The 21,594-nt window shown below is 39.5% G+C and overlaps 1 protein-coding gene across 6 annotated transcripts in view; it reads left to right on the top strand.

The window, feature by feature from the left end:
• arhgef4 (Rho guanine nucleotide exchange factor (GEF) 4) overlaps positions 1-21,594 on the top strand; it is an 80,086-nt gene that overhangs the window by 57,493 nt on the left and 999 nt on the right. For 5 of the 6 annotated variants that reach the window (XM_084410207.1, XM_084410204.1, XM_084410206.1 and 2 more), the window contains 10 exons: positions 9,695-9,840; positions 16,770-16,946; positions 17,158-17,352; positions 17,533-17,712; positions 17,802-18,034; positions 18,782-18,911; positions 19,005-19,136; positions 19,253-19,496; positions 19,877-19,954; positions 21,528-21,594. The exon at positions 21,528-21,594 is cut by the window's right edge and continues 999 nt beyond it. In XM_084410207.1, the coding sequence (XP_084266333.1) occupies positions 9,695-9,840; positions 16,770-16,946; positions 17,158-17,352; positions 17,533-17,712; positions 17,802-18,034; positions 18,782-18,911; positions 19,005-19,136; positions 19,253-19,496; positions 19,877-19,954; positions 21,528-21,594 (1,582 nt within the window). Of the gene's footprint in view, positions 1-9,694; positions 9,841-13,444; positions 14,349-16,769; positions 16,947-17,157; positions 17,353-17,532; positions 17,713-17,801; positions 18,035-18,781; positions 18,912-19,004; positions 19,137-19,252; positions 19,497-19,876; positions 19,955-21,527 lie in introns of those variants that run through there. The other variant, XM_084410209.1, reaches the window with a different exon arrangement.

The raw sequence follows: 21,594 nt of genomic DNA, 5'->3' as shown, positions 1-21,594 counted from the left end.
ATTAGCAGTTAATCAGTTAGTCAGCCATAAACTTGGTTCTTTGAATACTAAACAGTGAGAGGAGAGGACAAAACCAGATGAAGGCTCTTCGCCCTCCATGTTCACCTCAGCCCTCTGTTGACTGTCTGCGCAACACTTTACCCAGAATTCCTCACCCATCGTCACTCTGCCTGGAGTCCATCAGCTGTCCCTGCAGCTTAAGTGGACGTCAGTAATCTTGCCAAAGACTTTTTCTGCTTAAAGTGAGGAATATCATGCAGCTTTAATTTGTCAGTGAACGACGTGCGCCTGTTTGTATTGAGTATAGTTTATCGGTTCCTCAAGTCTGCTCTCAGACGGGCACCCGCGGGACCGCCCGACTAAGCTGTGCAAGGCACAGGCTGCTCCTTTCTATAGCATGGGTCCTGACCGCTTCTTCCTCTCAGGAAATTAGTTCTGAGCCGCTCTGAGCCTAACTTCAAGCTACCTTGTACTGGTTTTGTTTTTGTTTTTTTATATAAACCAAATTAAGTGTGAGCATGTGCATTGTGTCTGAAGTAGGTAAAAGACACTAAAACAGTTAGGGTTGGTAAGATTTTGTAATGTTTGCTATTAATTTGCATTAAATTGATATTTTCTTCCTTATTGTGATGGCTTCTGCAAGAGGGAGGGTAAGTTATTTTGATTCAAGATTCTAAGGGCACATCATTTATAGCAAATAATGCAACATTCCATTAAAAAAATGTTTTTTTTTTCATGGTGACTAACCATGATGCGTTTCTTTCAGGATTCTTTGATTAATAGAAAGCTCAAAAGAACAGCATTTATTCGGAATGAGTGCCGTATGTGTCTCGTCCAATCAGTTATATTTCCAAAATCAACTAATAAGATAAACTAAACGGTGATGGTACCAGGCTTTTATTTTGAATGTCAGGTCCACTGCAGACACACATTTGTCAGATGATTTTGGTGTGGAGTGAATGTAATACTCTTTGACTGGATGTGACGTGGAGATTCCTCCCAGGGCCGGCTGTCTCTTCTCTGATACACAGGGAATGTCAGACTCTACTGGGCTAAATGTTTCCCAGTGAGGATCTTATCTGTGACTCACACGCTATCTCTCTTTAGTCAAATACTCTTAGCATAACTCTTCATTATAAGTGCTTATCTACAGCTAACTGATTAGCTAACGTTATTTTTCCCCTTTAACTATAGCCTCTGTTAGTCCAAACATATGTTTAGGCTGTGATGTTCTTTCATTCATTCATTTATCATCATAACCTTTGACCATTACCGTTTAAAAGTTTGGGGTCATTAAGATTTTTGAAATTCTCTAATGCTCACCAAGGCTACACTTATTTATAATTATAATGTAATAATGTAATTTATTCCTGTTATGCAAAGCTAAAATTTCAGCATCATTACTCCAGTCTTCAGTGTCTTATGATATATATTGATTTGCTGCCCAAGAAACATTTTTTTTCTTATTATCAGTGTTGAAAAGAGTTGTGCTGCTTAATATTTTTGTACTGTGATACATATTTTTTTTCAGGATTCTTTGATGAATACATTTCTTTAAAAAAGAACAGCATTTTTTTGAAAAAGAAAATTGTATAAATGTCACTTTTGTTAATGCATTCTTGCTGAATAAATGTATTCTTTAAAAAAAAAATCCTACTGACCCCAAACTTTTGAACGGTATTATGCATTAATATTTGATTAAATAAATACAGCCTTGGTGAGCATAAGAGACTTATTACTTACCCCAAACTTTTGAATGGTAGTGTATATGGGTTTCCTTTTAAAAGAAACTGAAGAAAATCATAAGACCGATACTGAGATTATAATTAGTTGTTCTTATTAATATTTAACAATGAAAACTAAAAATAATTGCCCCTGCTGAAGTACCCTAGTTGGAAATCACTGGGTATCAATATTCATATGCCATGATATTCACATGTTTTTTTATGTGATGAATGCAGGTTCGTTGACTTTAACTCTCCACTGAGATGCAGACCTGGCCCTGGTCTCACAGCACATCTGCTCCAATGTCTCGTATTGAGTTATGTGCAAATATCAGCACAAATGTTTGAAAATTAGGCATATTCGGTGCTTGCTTAGCTACTTTCCCCCCCCTCTTGTTGGTGCAGCTGACCTGTGTGTTTTATTTTGATTCGAGGATGATCCATGAGCCGCTAGTGTTCAGAGAAACTCCCATTAAAGCCATCTCCTGAAAGTAGGCTACATGTGCAAATGGCCTCTATGATTTGCCTCGGGTCCTGCAGCTCTGATTCCAACAATATGTGGGTAGTAAGCTCAGTGGTTTGTGAGTTTTTCTCATTGTAATGCTGTGGTAATGTGTTTGGTTTACTTAAACACAGAATGATTTCTCCTGGCAGGCTATGACAGCTCTGGGACGGTTTGCTGCTCAGAGCTCTGATCTGAATTTGAATAAGACACATGTTGCTGTTAAAGAGGTGGAGATTTGTGCATCTGGCACATTTGTTTCAGGTGCTGCAGTACACCTATTCTTATGGTTTATAAAAGCTGATGCACCTTAACAGTTGATTTAAATATGTCGTACACCCCGCTGATTTACTTTTCAAAGGTTAAAAAATAAAGACAATTTGAAATGACAAGGAAATAGAGCACTCATGTTATCGATTTTATGCTGTCTGTTGTTCAAAGTAAATGTAGGACACCGTTGGAGTGTTAAAACAGAGTCAGTCACGTGAACATGAGCTGATGAGTTTTTTCTAGAAGGACCCTTTGGGCATATATATCTGCATTGATTCCTGTGCATTGATTCGGTGGTGTATTGAAGGAACTCTTTCAGGAAGAGTGTGTGATGAATTTGGAATAAAATATGTAAACAAAATGGGCCTAAGGCCTATATTTTTCCAAACCTGTATGACTTTCTCATGACTGATATTTTGTTGATAAATATCTGTTGTTTTGGCCATACAATGGAAGTTAATGGGGTCCAACATTGTTTTAGATGTTTTTATAGCTTTTATTTTTATAATTTTATTTATTAGTTTAAGCTTTAGTAATTTCGTTATGTGCTTTATCATTATTATTTTGCTTTTGCTTATTATTTTTTAAATATTTCTATTTAGCTTAATTTTATTACATTTTAATTTGAGTACTTTTACTTAAACATAAACTTATTTTATTTCAGTTAGTTGCCAAGGCAACAGATAACTTCACAGATGAAGTGTTTCATCTAATATTTATATTTTATTTTATTTTATTTCAGCTTTATTTTAGGTAATGAAATGAGTCATACAGGTGTGGGATGATATGAGGGTGAGTAAAAGATGAATAATTATATATTTTGGGTGAAATTTCAAATCACTTTAAGTAAATTCTACATTGGCTCTGTCCCAAATCATACTCTCAGCCCTTTGTTGTCCTCCTCTGAATCCACATTTTGATGATGTAATGCCACTTAGACTGTTGGGTAACAATCCATTGTGAAGTCCTGCTGTTGACTTCGGACCCTGGCTCATGAGCATTCATTTAACCCATAAAACCATTAATGGGACACCCTGCGATATTGTTGGAATTCACAGATGGGCACAGGCGAAGGCCACAAGACCACACTACTCCACATTTGCTGCTTGGTCCAAAGCGACAAGCTCAAAACGTTTTAGACCCAATAGGCTCTATGCACGATCGCTTCCGCGTTTTGTCTCAGCCCGCCCAGTTACATCCGGTGCTGCGTCGGAAGCCGTTTTTGCATTAGGTGGAGATAATGGCAAATTACACTCGCTGTTTACAAGAACTTCCAGCGGTTAACGAGAATGATGTTAACAATATTGTGAGGCAGTTAACTGTCACACATAAGAGTAAGAAAGAGAAGTTCTTTAAATTATAAATTTCGAGCTACATCGACAACTTTGAGGGTGAGTATTCTCTCATATTGCGCGAAATCCGACTAGCGAATCAGTTTCTAAAATCGTTTTCTCCGTTTCTGAGAAAATGAATTTTATTAAAGTTTTGCCGCTATACACTTCGCTATAGAACGCGCTATGCGGAAGTAAAGACGCTGGCTGAGATCCTACCGGAAATACGTCAGCAGCGTTCGTGCATAGAGCCTATTCACACCTCTGTTGTCTACTTCTGATCCGATCAACCCAAATGCATCTTAATACCAGGTGTAAACAGGGCCTAAGACAACATCTGTATTTTTTTTTATTTTTTTATTATTATTTATTTAACATGGACAATGCAGTCAAACATAGTTACAATACAAATCCTCCAACTGATGCGCAGCACATAGAGTTTATAGCTAATGCTAATTTTCAGCTCCTGTCCCTGGTTGGGCTTTTCTAAGTACATTATAAAACAGATACATACAAGTATAAAACATTCACATTTCGAATATAGCAAAAACCCTCCATTTTGCTTTTCTTTTTTCTTTTTTTGGTGTATACCTACCAACGCAATGTCATTGCCACAGAAACCAATGCAGATATTCCAGAAATATGCCAGAGCGCCATGGGACACACAAATCGGATCTGAACAGTTGTGATACACAATGTGGACAGTTAATAATTTTAGATCAGATTCCAATCAGATACACAGACTGAGTGCATTATTGTAATAGCAAACCTCTTCTTTAAATTCAGGTTCTGAGTCAATCACAGATAGAAAAACTTCTTTTTTTTTTTTCAGGTGAAGTAGTCATATTATGAAATATTATTACAATTTAAAATAACTGTCTTTATTTTATTTTAAAATGTAGTTTATTCCTGTGATGGCAAAGCGGAATATTCAGCAGCCATTACTCCAGTCTTCAGTGTCACATGATCCTTCAGAAATCATTCTAATATTTCAGGATTCTTTGATGGTTGCACTGGAACAGCGTGATTCGTGTGAATGTAAAAGCAACTCAAACTCGGGTTCGCACTTGTTCAGGAAGTAAAGTAACGTGTATGCTTTTTTGCTGATGATGAGTCTTTAGTTCAACAAAACACATTTAGGGAATGACAGTGGTGAATAAGGGTGAGTGTAATTGTGCAGAGTGAGTGCAATCAGAGCGGTAAACGAAAGTCCTTTTGAAATCCGCCTTCATGCGATGTACATACAGTAGTGTCGTTCACTCTGCTGCGCGTAATAGCTCCAAATTAATAATAAAACACAATATGTTGACCCGCGTTCTGTTTTCTCTCATGTTTGTGATGATGCAGAGCCAGAGGTCACGTGGATTCGGACCGCAGCAATGTGAAAACCCCCCTAAGACTAAGCTAAGGCTTTTAGATAGCATTTGAATGGCATAAACTTGCTCCCTGACTAAAAGGGAAACCAGGGAGGAATGAAATTCCATTTAAAAAATGATGTGACCTCTGTCTGAGGTGAAGGGACTGCGTTTTTATCTTCTCTCAATCGTTTGTCTTCGTTCTTCAATGTTCTGTGCTTACTAATGTTCTTTTTGATGAGTGTTATAATGCAAGTTAGTGTCATTTTAGAAGTAGGTCTTAATCTTTAAAGTGCACGTGGATTAGGCTGAGTGGAAGTCTTCGCTTGCATGGCTCAGAGGTGAATTTGTGCGGTCGGGTGACTTTATCTGAGGATGTGGACTTATAAGGAAGCAGGTCAGTGCGCATTCACAGTCCTGCCTGTATGATCAACTCCTTAAATTACCCTCAACGGATCATAAATCATATATAAAGAGATATAGGATATATATATATGTGTGTGTGTGTACATGCATGGGGCCCTAACATGGTAAACTGGTTAAAAACATGCACGAGTTAACACACTCATGTGCATGGATGTTCACACATCTCTTCAGGGTTTGATTCTAGACTAGATACTAGTGTTTTTTTATACACTCAAAATGTTTTTTATTATAGGATTATTCCAGGTTCAGAACAAGTTAGGCTCAATCGACTGCATTTATAGCATAATGTTGATTAAAAGCCCTCATCATTCCCTCGGGTCATTTTTTTTAAATATATTTTATTTTATTTTATTTGAGTATTCATCGGAGTGGTCCAAGACCCATGGACTTTTGTTGCACTTGAACCATGAATACACACTTTTTTTTACTGGATTCGAGGAGTTTATGTGGTTGGAATCACCCTTAGGAATGAACGGAATGCGAGGAATACTTCAGTATACATAGAAAACCCCCAAAAATGCTCAAAATTAAAATTAAAAATGTTAAAACTTTACCTAACATTTATAATGTCTTTAGGACCCAGTGGAACAGCTCATTTGCTCCATATAGAGCTATAAGACCATCTATTGTCAAGAGTCATGAAATATCATATATACCTGGTTATTGCAGGTATTGGAGAGTTATTTTGAATTTAAGTTGAAAGAATGTGAAGAACGTGCTTGAACTATAGTATTTATTGATAAAATCTAGTAATTTAAAGGTAGATATATATTATAGAAAATATCCCAGCAATTGCATTATGAAATGACATAAGCTTTCTGGACAAAAAAAATAATAATTTATGTTTTGCGTTGGGGACTATTAAAATAATCAGTGAATATTTTAATGTTGACGGAATGTCCCCATTGCAAAATGCAATACATTTATACAAATAAAGCTACTAATCATAGCTGTGATGGCATGTCACGTATAGGCGTCAGTTTGTATTAAGAAAGTCCCCTGTTAATGCAGTACGCCAGATTCAGTCTCCTTCAGATCTGTGCCACAAAAGAGCTCAAAAACATACCCCAAACCACGTCCTGCTTTAAATCAGGCAGTATTACAAAGAAAACAGCACATGAACTCAGTTACGGGGCTGTCCTAGACAGGGTTGTTTGGGTTACCCCACTGTGACTGTCTGACTTTGGGCTCTGAGTGAACTATATTTAATATCATCAGCCCATGTGGCTCTGGAAATGCTGAACTCTGCTGACATGTGCTGTCACGTATGCTTTGAGCCACACTTAACGGCCGATAAACAAATCAGGACGATTTCATTCGCTCTTCCGTCTCCCTAATCAATCCACTGGCTCAATAATTAACCTACATAGAAGAGCATGACAGGATTACCAGATTAATTTTCACACGTACAGCTTTTCTTGGAAATGACAGCAAATCTTCTGTGCTTTAGGGGCATTTTCCCCCGAGGATCCATTTCAGCAGTTGAATTTTGACGTGAAGCCACTTTCGCCAGAGTTTCGATGCAGATTACATTCTCGGTTACATCTTCATGATTTAAAGCAGTATTCTCATTTACCTCAATTTCATGGACCGTGCCCTCATGCATCGCCAGAACAGTGGATCTTTCCAGAGGTGTAAATTTAAGGCTAACTCCATTCCCTCCCATCCATTTATTATGAATGAGACAGGAAGAGAGCTTCTTGTGGCGGCCAGGTCCTCTCTTCCTCACTGGTTTACTGCACAGTAATAAATAATAGCAGTCCTGTCCGTGGAGAAACCAGCCAGCTCTGGCAGCAGAGTGGTTTCCAGTGCTTTAAAAACACCAAATGCATGAACGGGGGCACATTAATGCACCACTGTGGATTCAATAAGCATCTCAACTGTTTTACTCGAGCATTTTGGTCAGACTGTTGGCCTTAAAAGTGAAATTTAGCCGAAAGCTTGTTGTTATGGTTCCCTTAAGTGTCTGCTAACAATCTGAAAACCATTGGGTTGTTAATAAAGCTTTGTTTTGATGCTAGACATGTTTTCAGTTATAATGACGAGTGCTTTGGTCACTTTCTAAAGTCATTTTTAGCAGTAAAACAGTCTTTTCTGTTGCTCTTCATTATTGTTTTTCTTTTGACATTAGCTATGTTTCCATCATCCTGTTTTTATTTGCATTTTGAAGTATCGCATCAGAAACGAGTGATGGAGTGATAAATTCCCTTAATTCGCCCAAAAGTTTTTACGCTCGCTTAAGGTGATTTTTGACTTGTGCGAAAAGAGTCAATGTGAATAATGGGAGATAGAAACGCATTAGCCGAATAAATTCTGACGTAGCGAACATTAAACCCACATGACTAATCGGCTGTTTCCGCTGATGCTGTTTTATTTACTGTTGGTTACTAGGTTACCAATACCACTGTCATCCGCTTGAACAACTTGATGAAAACGCACATAATTCGCATTTGGTTTTTTTAGAACTGAAAAATACATGACATGTGCGGAACTGTCAAATATGTCTGTCTATCCTCTATCGTATGCTTACGGTACATAGGAAAACAACGGAAAAAATGCATTCTGTGTGAACGTCCCCCTGGTGTGCAATGCATGCCACAGGTTTGGCTGTTTCAAGCTTGATCAGTGTGGTGTGTGAACCACATTCTCTCAGTATGTTCTAGCCAACTGTTAATGAGATGCAGCTAATCAAATATTCCAACTGCTAATTAGTGGATTGATCCTCTTATCAAGTGTGACCATGCAAGTGGATGTGATTACATTTCCTGGCTGGGAAAACGGTTGTGTAACCTCAGGCTCCCTGTGGTAAACATTTAAATCTCATATCTTAACTGTGAGATCAGTTAGATGCTAAATCTAAAATATGCTTGAATATATAAAATATAACTTTGCTCTTGAAGTAATGATATGTAGGCTATATCTGATGTATATACACTTACATGAGTGTCATATCAGGGTCCTAGAACTGTTTTTATTTTTTTTTATTTTTTTTATTGTGCTTGATGCTAAAGACCCCCAAATATGATGATAGCCTTAGGAGGGACCCTTTTCATAAAATGCTTTGGTCACACTTTAGATTAGGGTCTAATTCTCACTATCAACTAACTATTAACTATGACTTAAGAACTCCTATTTTAATAGTTAATAAGGTAGATGATACGTACAGGTATTGGGTAGGATTTAAGGATTTAGACTACGGCCATGCAGAATAAGGCATTAATATGTACTAATAAACAGCCAATATCCTTGTAATATGCATGCTTTTAAGCAAATAGTTAATAGTGAGAACTGGACCCTAAACTAAAGTGTTACAAAAGCTTTTATATGTGTATGGTTATAAAGACACATTGTTTAATGGAAATTAAATAATTGCCTTTAATATTGCCATGGTGCTAAAGCAAAATATTTCCCAAAAATATCTGCCATATATTTACCATGTGTTAAGTTGACAGTGTATTTTTTTCTATCCATGATTAGAGTACAATTAAATAGTTAAACCAGCTTTTAGAAGAACGGATTCTGTAATGTTGTTGTATGTTAAATATTTTATAGTTTTGTAAAAAGCATAAGGATCTGTATGTTATCCTTTTTGATATTTTTTTTCATGGACCTCTCTAGCACCCCCTTGTGGCTTCCTTCAAGTCTCTTGACACCCGTTTGAAAACCCTCTGGCCTAGAAAAAGCCATTTTATTCCACAGAGTGGGCCACATACTCAGAGGAGGCACCATTTTGAGATCACAGATCATATTCTTGTTGTTCAATCATGGGTCATTAATTAAGTCCAAGACCACTGTCATATTACCCATTACAACATAATCAAAAACGACTTATTGAACTTAAATGCTGCAAATATATCATACACTACTTAAGTGTTTAAATGTTTTAATGCAAAATGGCCCGATTTTATTTATTGTGAACAGAACTATGTATGTCTAAGCGGTCTTGTATCTTTTAATTTAAATACTTTCATTGTCATATTAACAAACACAGTATTATCCCATTCCCAAGACTAAGTCGAATCAGTGTTTGAGTCGCTAGACCTCAAATGTTGCCGAATTGAAACAGATTTGTGCTTTGCTTTCCAGCGTTGGTGATAACCGATGGATCGCAGGATAAGTCTGGCCTTGCGGATGAGGTGGGGAGTGAAGATGACCTGTACAATGAGTTTCGCAGCTCCTCCAACCGATTTGGACACCCAGGAGGAGGAGGAGAGCAGCTGGCCATAAATGAGGTACAACATACAGGTGGTCTGTGTGTTACTGTGTGTTTGTGTTCACAGATCGTGGTTCTGTTTCTCTGTCAACGGCAGGGCATTCACTTTCCCAAATTTTACTCATAGAAGCATATTCCTAAAGGGCCGGTAGGTTGCGTTTGAAACCCAAGGACTTACAGTTCTGTAAGGACTTACGGTTCTAACCAAAACAGAACGTGTTTTTGTATGACGATAACTGGTTTCAGACAAGCTTTCAAGGCTCCACTTTAGTTTAGGATGTGCTCTTTATTTAGTGTTTATACATGTTGAAATTCAGTCACTGTAATTTAATAGTCTACTACCCATTTGTCCCTCTCCTGAGGCCTGAGATCAGCAGTATGACCTGCTGCCACCTTCCTTCTCCCATCATCTTTAGCATGACTGAGGGTGAATTCGTGCTGTTATCTACAAAGAATTTCAGAGAAAATGCAGAGTGTCAGAGTTTGATATATGACTGTTTGGTCTCATTATAGAAAGCCGCTCAGTAACTCCATTCAGCATTTTAGTTAGAAACAGCAGAAAAATCTAATCAACAGCCAGGCCTCTGGGAGCTTGATGTGCACTGAGCTGCACAGAAGCCCTGTGTAGATGCTGTTGTTATTGTTTTTTAGCACTTCTGTCCTGGTAAAGAACCCAGTAAAGAGTAAACAGGCCAACTTGAAGTGTGATTGTTTTACTGTGGAGCTAAGGCAGCCCATGCTGCAAAAAATAAAAAAAATAAAAAAAAAATATATATATATATAGAACACCCCTCCAAATCATTGAATTCAGGTGTTCCAATCAATTCTATGGCCAAAGTGTATAAAATCAAGCACCTAGGCACATGCAGACTGCTTCTACAAACATTTGTGAAAGAATGGGTCTCTCTCAGGAGCTCAGTGAATTCAAGCGTAGTACAAGCTTATTGCCACCTGTGTAATGAGTCCATTCGTGAAATTTCCTCACTACTAAATATTCCACGGTCAACTGTTAGTGTTATTATAACAAAGTGAAAGCAATTTGGAACAACAGCAACTCGGCCACGAAGTGGTAGGCCACGCAAAATCACAGAAGCGGGATCAACGGATGCTGAGGCGCAGAAGTCGGCAACTTTCTGCAGAGTCAATAGCTACAGACCTACAAACTTCATGTGGCCTTCAGATTAGCTCAAGAACAGTGCGTAGAGAGCTTCATGGAATGGGTTTCCATGGCTGAGCAGCTGCATCCAAGCCTTACATTACCAAGTGCAATGCAAAGCGTCGGATGCAGTGATGTAAAGCACACCGCCACTGGACTTTAGAGCAGCAAAGTTGCTCAACAAGAGTGACGAATCACGCTTCTCTGTCTGGACGAGTCTGGGTTTGGCGGTTTCCAGGAGAACGGTAGTTGGCTGACTGCATTGTGCCAAGTGTAAGGTTTGGTGGAGGGGGGATTATGGTGTGGGGTTGTTTTTCAGCGGTTGGGATTGGCCTCTTAGTTTCAGTGAAAGGAACTCTTAATGCTTCAGCATACAAAGACATTTTGGACAATTTCATGCTCCCAACTTTGTTGGAACAGTTTAGGGATGGCCCCTTCCTGTTCCAACATGACTGCGCACCAGTACACAAAGCGAGGTCCATAAAAACAGGGATGAGCGAGTTTGGTGCGAAGGAACTTGACTGGCCTGCACAGAGTCCTGACCTCAACTTGATAGAACAACTTTGGGATGAATTAGAGCGGAGACTAGAGCTTCTCGTCCAACATCAGTGCCTGACCTCACAAATGCGCTTCTAGAAGAATAGTCAAAAATTCCCATATATACACACTCCTAAACCTTGTGGAAAGCCTTCCCAGAAGAGTTGAAGCTGACATAGCTGCAAAGGGTGGGCCAACTCCATACTGAACCCTACGGATTAAGAATGGGATGTCATTATAGTTCATGTCCCAAAACTTTTGGCTATATATATTTATATATATATATATATATATATATATATATATATATATATATATATATATATATATGTATATATTATAGACAACAAATAAAGTTTTTCTTTAAATGTGATGTAAAGTTATTTTATTGGCTTGAAATATATTGAAGGAAATTGTATTTTTATATGCTTTAAAATATATATTTTCTAAAATTTACAAAAAATGTATTGGTAGAAAATATATTTTACCAATTGTATTTTTGAAATATGTTGAATATACAGTATATATACAGTATATACACAGTATGTATACACTGTATATTCAACATATTTCAAAATAATTGGTAAAATATATTTTCTACCAGTACGTTTTTTGTAAATTTTAGAATATATATATTTTAAAGCATTTAAAAATACAATTTCCTTCAATATATTTCAAGCCAATAAAATAACTTTACATCACATTTAAAGAAAAACTTTATTTGTTGTCTATAATACGTGTACACAATGAACACAATGTACAGAAATGAACATACTTTACAATGTTCAAAACAAAACAACAACAAAAACACCCTGTCACACTGCAAAAATTGTTCAGGAATAGTTCATGACCAAGAGTTGAAGGTGTTGCCTACGCCGGTGGTTTTAATGTTGTGGCTGATCAGTGTATTTTAAAATGCAATTTTAAATGATGGATACAAAATATAGTTTCGATCTCTAGCAGGCTAGTCCATCAACATTTGCATTTAGCCTAAAAGTAGGCTACTGTAAGATTGGAAATATATTTTCTTGGCCTTGAAGAAATTAACTTAATTACATTTTTTGTCTTATTTTGCACTTCTAATGTACTTTTTATTATTTCAAGGACATTTGAAAATAATTTTACTAGAAAACCAGACAAAAATACGGATTGTTAGCCGTTTTGCAGAGCAACTACCCAAAGACCATTTAGAACACCTTAGCTACTGCATAGCAGCAACCTGTCAACCAACCACAGTGATCTAGCAACAAGCTATAAATTATTTTACACAAACAAGCACAACTCTCTTTTTTTTTTCTCTAAAAATTAAAAATATAGTTTTAGTGTTCATTACCAGTGTGTTGGGGAGAATATTTAGTTTCAGTGTTGGAGAGAGTGAGTGATTGTTTTGCTTGTGCATGTGTCAGAAAGACAGCTGCTGATTTTAAAGGAAGTATCGTGCTGTGTGACACTGTGACAGTGGGGATGAGGCTCTGCGGCAGAGAGAGAGAGAGAGTGAGAGAGAGAGAGAGAGAGAGAGAACAGAAGGTTGATGGAATCAGAGTCCTTTACTAATCCCATTAGTTGTGCACAAATTGATGCACGGGAACGAGACGAGTGGGAATGACTGCGTTAATCCTACCTCGCCGACACCGACCCGGGTCAGGAAATGAAAGCTCAAGAGGTGTTTGGCACCTCATGCAGCCTTTAATTAATATCTCCAGCAGCACTAGCACTGCCTAGAGAAGACGAACAGGACGTGCTTGCTTTTAGACGGGAAGTGCGACTGACTGGCAGTCGGCTCGGCCAATGGAGACACGCCAGGATAGAAAGGATGTATTGTGCTGCATTCTCTCGCATCCCTCCCCCCACCGTCGCCTCCCTCCTGCTGCCGCTAAATCCGGCCTCCGCTACTCTGGTATCCTGGATACGCTTCACAGCACCGCCAGCCGATTGGCTGGGAAGGATAAGAGGAAAAAAATCCGGAGCAAAAACAGAAGTCAATTCGGGGAGATGGATGGATGGTTTTTGCTAGTGCCGCTAAGCACAGATGCAGCCATTTCCACCCCTCAGGTTTGCGTTTTGCAAAAGAAATGGTGAAATAAGAAAGGATTCCAAGTGTTTTAATCAGATCCAAGGGAATTAAAACGGCCGTGTGTTCAAGCAGAACAGGAGGACGAGAACGAGGGGGAGGCAGCGGAAGGAGGACAGAAGGAGAAATACAGACAGGAAGGGACAGAAAAAAGCATAGACGGAGAAGAAGAATACATGGAGGCGGAGAGACGCATCCACCCCTGCTCCTGACATCAGCAGCGCACGGGGAAAAGATTGAGGGGAGCGACGGACGAGGAGGAGGAGGAGGAAGATTGCGCGCACGCGAGAGAAAGAGAGAAAGAGCGAGAAGGGAACGGAAAGGAAGTGAGCAGGTAACTGTGGACGTGGAGGCTCTTCCCCCTCCCCCTCACGCTTCACAGAGAACACAGAGCGGATCCGGCCGACACACTGTGTGCCGTCGAGCATTCGCGCGCAGACCTCTAGGCGAGGGGGCTTCCGGCGCCATGGCTCGCGGAGGCCAGCGAACGGCGTCTCGGCAGGGCCTGAGTCACTTCCTGCTGCGCTGCAACCTCAGCCCGGAGGCCCAGAAGGTGGTGGTGTTCGTCATCATGATGTTGCTGGTCATCATCAACGTAGTGCTGATGTTCCTGCTGGCCTTCCAGTAGAGCGCAGCCGCAGTGAGGAGAAAGAGCGAGGGGAGGGGTGGAGAGGAAGACGACGGTGAGGAGGAGGAGGAGGGAAAGTTGGTCCCTCTCGCTCACTCGTGGATGGGTTTTCGGGATGCAGACATCACAGTGCAGGTAACCAGAATGGGTGTGTGGTTGGCGGCATTCAACCAGAAGTAATGTGCTGAGATGGCACTGCGTGAATTATTCACCAGCCCGTAACCACTCTTGAGTGGCTTGTAGGGGTCAGTCTTTGATTTCAAGTCATCTAAATGGCTTCTTCAGACGTTTTGTGAGTATGTTTGGGTGTTTATGTGTGGGAAACTTTGAATTACGGTGCTTGTTTTTGTTGTATAACTGTCAGCTTGTGCCTTGAGCCCATGTGAGGCGTTCTTTTATGTGTCCCAGAGGGATCTGCACAATCCTTTTGCTGGCAAGCAGGACTCTGCAGAGAAAGAGGTCACACAGATGAGCTTGACACGGTTATGCTGGGGTTATAGCTCAGTAGAGCAGCATGGCGTCTCGGTGAGGAATAAACATCCAGAAGGAAATAAATTGGCCAATGCACTTGGCGTAGTTTGGCTCAGCAAAGAGTGTTCTGTATTTACTCTGATAGTGGAAACATTTGAATACCATAACTGACATGCTAGTTTTAAAAACCTTATTCATTCATGATCTGCATATTTTCATGACTTTCTGTTATATGTTTGCACTATATGCTCCAGGGCTTTTTCCTGATAGTGTCTTCAAATAGCCTAAACCAAGAAGCTGTAACTCACAGGCTGTGAAGAGGAGGCACATGGGAAAGTATGTGGGTGTGTCGCTAGGCAACAGGGTACATAGGCACAGATCTTGTGATGAGAATGCAGGGCTCTGGATTCAGGGGGTGTATGTTCACTATTCAGCCTTCGAGTCCATCAACGCTGTGTGGACAGAGAATGAAGTGTGATGATTACATCAGCACCAATAGATCACGTTTAGCCGTGCAGTAGAGATGGTTGAATGGAGGCTGTTGAGCTTGCCAGGATTTCACTTCATTTTCGCTATAGCCAAGCTGAACAGTGTGGCAATACATCACCCCACTTTTTGTTTTCTTTGCCAAACCAATCCTTGCGAGCAAAAAGCGGAAACGTAAAATGACCACTCAGGGAAAAAAGCAGACAGCAGACAGAAAAGGCTTAATTTGGCAATGCTTCCTCCAATGATACATTGCAGTTTGGTTTTGGTTAAGTGCACAGAATGAAGGGTTGTGTATCTTTGCTTGATAACACACTATGCCACTGAGATGCTGGAACAGACTGAAATTGAATGCTCTGCATTGTTGCACAATGTTTTTTTGGCATAGCAAGGCAAAACAATTAACCTTTTGTCACCAGATGTTAGATGTATTGAGTATTGTGTATATGTATGTATAGGGGATGTTGATCAGTAAAAAAAATCACACAAGGTTCTCTAATTAATCTTGATTAATCACTCCTAACATTATATTGTGTACTGATAAATATATTTTCACTTTGAATCTCCAAATGAATGTCCGAATTTATTTCTGGGGATATAATGAGTGATTATAGTCATTCGACATTACAGTATATTTGAAAACAGTGCCTGAATTGTTTTTATTTATCATGTACTGTATTAAAAATGATAGAACATTCAAATATTATAACAACTTTTAATTTAAGTGAACTTAAAGAAATTTAAGAGAATCGATAAACACTACATCAAATATATAAAAGTAATAAATAGTCATATTTAACTACATCTGTCATGCACAAACTCTTTGTATATTGTTTAGTTTTGAAATGATGCATCGAAAGATTAAACTGACTGAACTTACATACATTAATGGCATTTTGCTAACATTTTAATTAGAGACTATTAAAAATTTCATACAAAACGAAAAATTAAAATTGCATTTAAAATCCTCTCATTATTCAGTGTTGCATATTTTTTATAACACCAGTAAAATCATACCAGATATTGTAAATATTCAATATATCGCCCAGCCCTAATGCAAACTGCATGTTGTTGTACAATGTGTATTGAACAGAAAAAGCAAACAAGTATAAAGGCCTATTCACAACAAGGATGATAACTATAAAGATAACGATAAAGATATAGTTCTAAAAATCATTCTCAATGTTAAATAATAGCAGTTCACACCACAGCTATAACGATAACGGCACAGAGAAACAATATCAATGGAATCACTTTCAGAACGATTTTTCCAGCGGATGAACAATAAAAAACATTGACAGCCAATCAGAATCCATCCTGCTGTAACGAGCTCGAACATTTAAAGTGACAGACAAGCACGCGCTTAAAATAAACAGAACAATATCGTCCGCTTGTGTGGACACTAATATAGTTATCTTTATAGTTATCGTTCTTGGCGTGAACGGGCCTTAAGTATTTAAGAGTATGAAATCTCTCAAATGAAGCCTCGAGTAGACGTTTTCATCCACACACATGTTGAAGATCCCTGTAGCTCCTCCTCTAATATGATCCGTTATATTTCATCATTCAGTTTTGCCTTCATCTTGTGTTTGTCAATAGCTGATCAGTGATGGCAGCGTGTGCGCGGAGGCTCTGTGGGACCATGTCACTATGGACGACCAGGAGCTGGGCTTCAAAGCTGGAGACGTCATCGAAGTAGTGGACGCCACAAACAAGGAGTGGTGGTGGGGCCGGGTGCTGGACAGCGAGGGCTGGTTCCCCGCCAGCTTCGTTCGGGTAAAAGAAAGCAGAAAACAAATTAGATTACTGTCACATTATGTCATCAATATTACATTAAGCTACATTGAGGGGTCTTCGATGCACCTCTGTTCTTTTTGCCAAGGGGATTGATAAAAGGACTTTTAGCAGACAACATTTAGCAGAAAATGCCAGACATTGTGTCATAGTTCAACATCGTGAACTAACCTATATCCATTGTTATTGATAGTTACGGGTGAACCAAGATGAGCCCATGGAGGAATACTTAGCCCATCTAGACGGGGCCTCGGAGGGGGGTGGAGCCAGCATGGGGGGCCCTTTAGGGCCCGGCCTGCCCTGCAAGGAGCAGATGAGAGCCAACGTCATCAATGAGATCATGAGCACAGAGAGGGATTATATCAAACACCTGAAGGACATCTGTGAGGTCAGTTTACCACACGACTACGTTCTACCTCAGTATGTAGATCTTGTTACAGTCTATAGTGTCACCTGGCACTGTGTTTACATGCTGAGAGAAAGACTTGATTCACATCAGAGTAGCTGTTCCGTAACTCATATTTATATGAGACATATTGTCATATGACATATTTATCTTGGCTTCCAGGGCTATATAAAACAGTGCCGGAAGAGGACAGACATGTTTACCGAGGAGCAACTGCGCACTATTTTTGGCAACATCGATGAGCTCTACCGCTTCCAGAAGAAATTCGTCAAAGCCTTGGAAAAGAAATTTAACAAAGACCATCCTCACCTCAGCGAGATTGGCTCCTGCTTCTTAGAACAGGTAAGCTGACTTCGATGTAGGCGTTGATGTAGGATACCGTTTTTACGCTTGGATTTTTTATTGTGTTCTCTTCGCTCGTTTCCATCCAGCAAACAAACTTCCAGATCTACTCTGAGTATTGCAACAACCACCCCAATGCCTGCGTTCAGCTCTCCAAGCTGATGAAGATCAAGAAGTACGTGTTCTTCTTTGAGGCCTGTCGCTTGCTCCAGAAGATGATTGACATTTCATTGGATGGATTCCTGCTTACTCCTGTTCAGAAGATCTGCAAGTACCCTCTGCAGCTGGCTGAACTGCTGAAGTACACTAACCCACAGCACAGGTACTTTGCTGTATTTTTCTCAGCATTTTTGTCTGTCATCTCGCCCTGTCTGTGGAACCAGGCCTTAGTTCTCTTCTAAAGAAAGATTTACTCTTAAAAAGCCTTACGTTTTTTTTTATTGGCAGCTATTCATTGCACAAAAGGTTCTTTAGACTGGAAAAAGGGTCTTTAGAACACTAAGAGAAATGGTTCTTCACTGAAAGGTTCTTTGGGGAGATTACAAAATGGTTCTTCTATTCTATTCTTCAAGTGATTCTATTGCATCACTTAAAAAAGTTTTTAAGAGTGTAGCTAAATAATAGATGAAATTATTGATTGAGAATTTGTGTAGATGCCACTGCATGTATGTAATGAAGAAAGAGACGCAGAGGGCTCGTATACACTTGACATTAACATGTGACCTGTTTCTGGATGTTGTCAGGAAGTGTCCTCTTAAACCATTTTTGTAATTACCATGTCATTATACACATATGTGTCCGCATAAACCATAAATGTCAGATCACACACACACGCACGCACAGCAAAAATGTAGTTATAAATAATCAAGGCATATTTTTCACTGTATGATTATTATTCACAAATGAAACAAAGGAGCATTGTTTTTGTTAATATATATAAGTACCCATTTAAAAATACATACTTACAAGTTCATGATCATTTGTCTAATGGACGAAGACAAATTGCTGAACCAGTTTTGCTCACTGGCATTTTACATCTATTCAAAATCTCATATATTCTGCTTTTCAGAGATTATAAGGATGTGGAAGCTGCCTTAAACGCAATGAAGAATGTGGCCAGACTGATCAATGAGAGGAAGAGACGTCTGGAGAATATTGACAAAATCGCCCAGTGGCAGAGCTCTATAGAGGACTGGGAGGTAAATCACAGGAGCATCATGGGTGTAGAGTTCACACACTTATTCAGTCCAGGTATGTGTGTGGTCTCACAGGCTCTTTCTCCCCTTCATTAGGGTGAAGACATCTTGAGCAGGAGCTCTGATCTGATTTTCTCAGGAGACCTGACCAAGATCTCCCAGCCACAGGCCAAAGGCCAGCAGCGAATGTTCTTCCTCTTCGACCACCAGTTGGTTTTCTGTAAGAAGGTCAGTCACTCGGCCAGGCCAGTGAGAGCAGAATCACTGTTATTTATGGAAGATGGTTTAAATGTGAGTGGCTCTCAGCAGTATTAAAGTAGTTCCTGTCTTGATTGGTACCCCAGGATCTGCTTCGGAGGGACATCCTATACTACAAGGGTCGGTTAGACATGGATCAGATGCAAGTGGTGGATGTAGAGGATGGGAAGGAGAAGGACTTTAACGTGAGTGTGAAGAATGCCTTGAAATTGTGTTCTCCCGGGGGAGAGGAGGTCCACCTCCTGTGTGCCAAGAAACCCGAGCAGAAGCAGCGCTGGCTGCGAGCCTTTGCAGATGAACGGGAGCAGGTCCAGCACGACCTCGAAACAGGTGAACAGCACTTCTTCTGTCAGGCTCTTAGAAGCGGAACGAAAAGAATAGATTTTATTGTCCACAGTCTTTAAATTGATTAATTGTCCACAGTCTTTAAATTTAAATCTTATTGATTTTTCTACAACTCATAATGCATCATTTGTTCTCCATAAACAAAAATATTCCACCAAGACCAAACATATAAACATTGTCATATCCATTACCATGCCAAACACTCCTAGAGTTGTCATGACAGAAATATTTTTAACGTTTGTGTTTATATTTGCCGATCTGTTCAGCATTATATATTCGTTAATGACGAATGTGTCAGTTCTCCACAGTTGATTAAGAATGATAATCTAGAAGTTTATCAATGTTTTTGTTTGTCCTCCAAACAGGTTTCACGATCACAGAGGTCCAGAAGAAGCAGGCCATGTTGAATGCATCTAAAAGTCATCCAACAGGGAAGCCCAAAGGTGAATTTCAGCTGTTCTATCTGTTATGTATGATTATATGCTTTAGAGCCCTGTTTTCAGGATACAGTGTGAAATCATTTCAGTTTATCATGTAGTGAATGAGCTGTGCCATGTGTGGTCACTGTGCATCTGTTCACAAGCACGTGTTTGATTATGTTTGTGTGTTGTTTCATCATTACCGCACTGCCCTGGAACAGCATTAGCTTTACAGCACCTTGTGGCACTCAGATCTCCATCACTTCTTCGCCCAAAAACTTCCAAGTGCCTACGTTTTTCCGAACCTTCAGGACCTCTGGCTCCCAGGGCCACCTTAACTTCACCTCTCCTCCCTGAAGGCCCTCAGCGTAGGCAGGGGCGGGGGGTTAGGGTGCCTCCTGGGGTCCTGCGCAGGGCAATATCCTGGGTGTCCTCTCAAAGTAGAGAGCCGATCGAGTAGTCCAGGGTAATTCCAGAGTGTGCTAGTGTGACTTATTCGCTTATTTAACTGAGGCTGGGTAAAAATATTGATTTTCGGATTAATCGTGATCCTCATTTGAATGATATCGATATTGATTCTTTATTTCTCTTTATTGAGTTGTTGCAGTAACATGCAGCACAACTGGTTTAGTTGGATTAATGAACAAATTACTCTTTTATGCCCGGTTCTTTTTACTGAATCAAAAACGTAGAGCACAACCAGTGTAGTCCAGTTAAGAAACAAATGACTCTTTAAACCCAGTTCTTTTTAGTGAATCAATAACAAACAGCACAACCAGGGAACAACCGGTTCTTTTTAGTGAATCAAAAACATACAGAGTAACCAATGTAGTCATATTTACTAACAAATGACTCTATTAAATCTGGTTCTTTTTGGGGAATCAAAAACATAGAGCACAACCAGTATAGTCCAATTCACAAACAAATGACTCTTTAAAACCAGTTCTTTTTAGTGAATCAATAACATACAGGGCAATCAGTGTAGTCTGATTCACAAACTAATGATTCTTTTAAACCGGTTCTTTTTAGTGAATCAAAAAACATGCTGATTCACAAACAATCATACAGTAAATGTGCATTTTAAAGTTTTCACAGAGCAGTTTATATATATTTTTTTTACAATTAATTTCTTAATAATTTGCACTGAACTGCACAGTTTAGGCCATGTTGATATATTAATTAGCCTATTGTTTTTGTAATGAGAGAGAATCGCTTTCATGTAAAAGATCAACATCAGAATTCAAACGAATCAGGAAATCTGTATCGATACCCAGCCCTTTATTTACAGTAACTGTTCTAGTTTACATAATTCACTGGCAACCCATCCTTCCCTAATAAGTACACACTAAAACCATTACAGCATAACATTCAATAACATCAGCAGTAACATCAGTACAGACCGACCGAAACACGCTCGTCTACTACTAAACCAACATGTCTACGTGTCCCAGACAGCAACATAGTGTCGGCCCACACCTGGTACACGTGTAATCCACACTTACCAGATCTGGGCCGACACTATGTTGCTGTCTGGGCTGTGTCCTGTTCTCTAATGAGCGACTGAACTGACCCCATGTTTATGTCCTCCTCCCCACAGCTGTGACCAGGCCCTACTATGACTTCCTTCTGCGTCAGAAGCACCCCACGCTTCCCACCTCCCTGCC

Source organism: Rutilus rutilus, assembly GCF_951802725.1.
Source record: "Rutilus rutilus genome assembly, chromosome: 6".
In the NCBI taxonomy this organism is placed as follows: domain Eukaryota; kingdom Metazoa; phylum Chordata; class Actinopteri; order Cypriniformes; family Leuciscidae; genus Rutilus; species Rutilus rutilus.
Note: the sequence above shows the minus strand (reverse complement) of the source record. Positions and strands in the feature narration are given on the sequence as shown.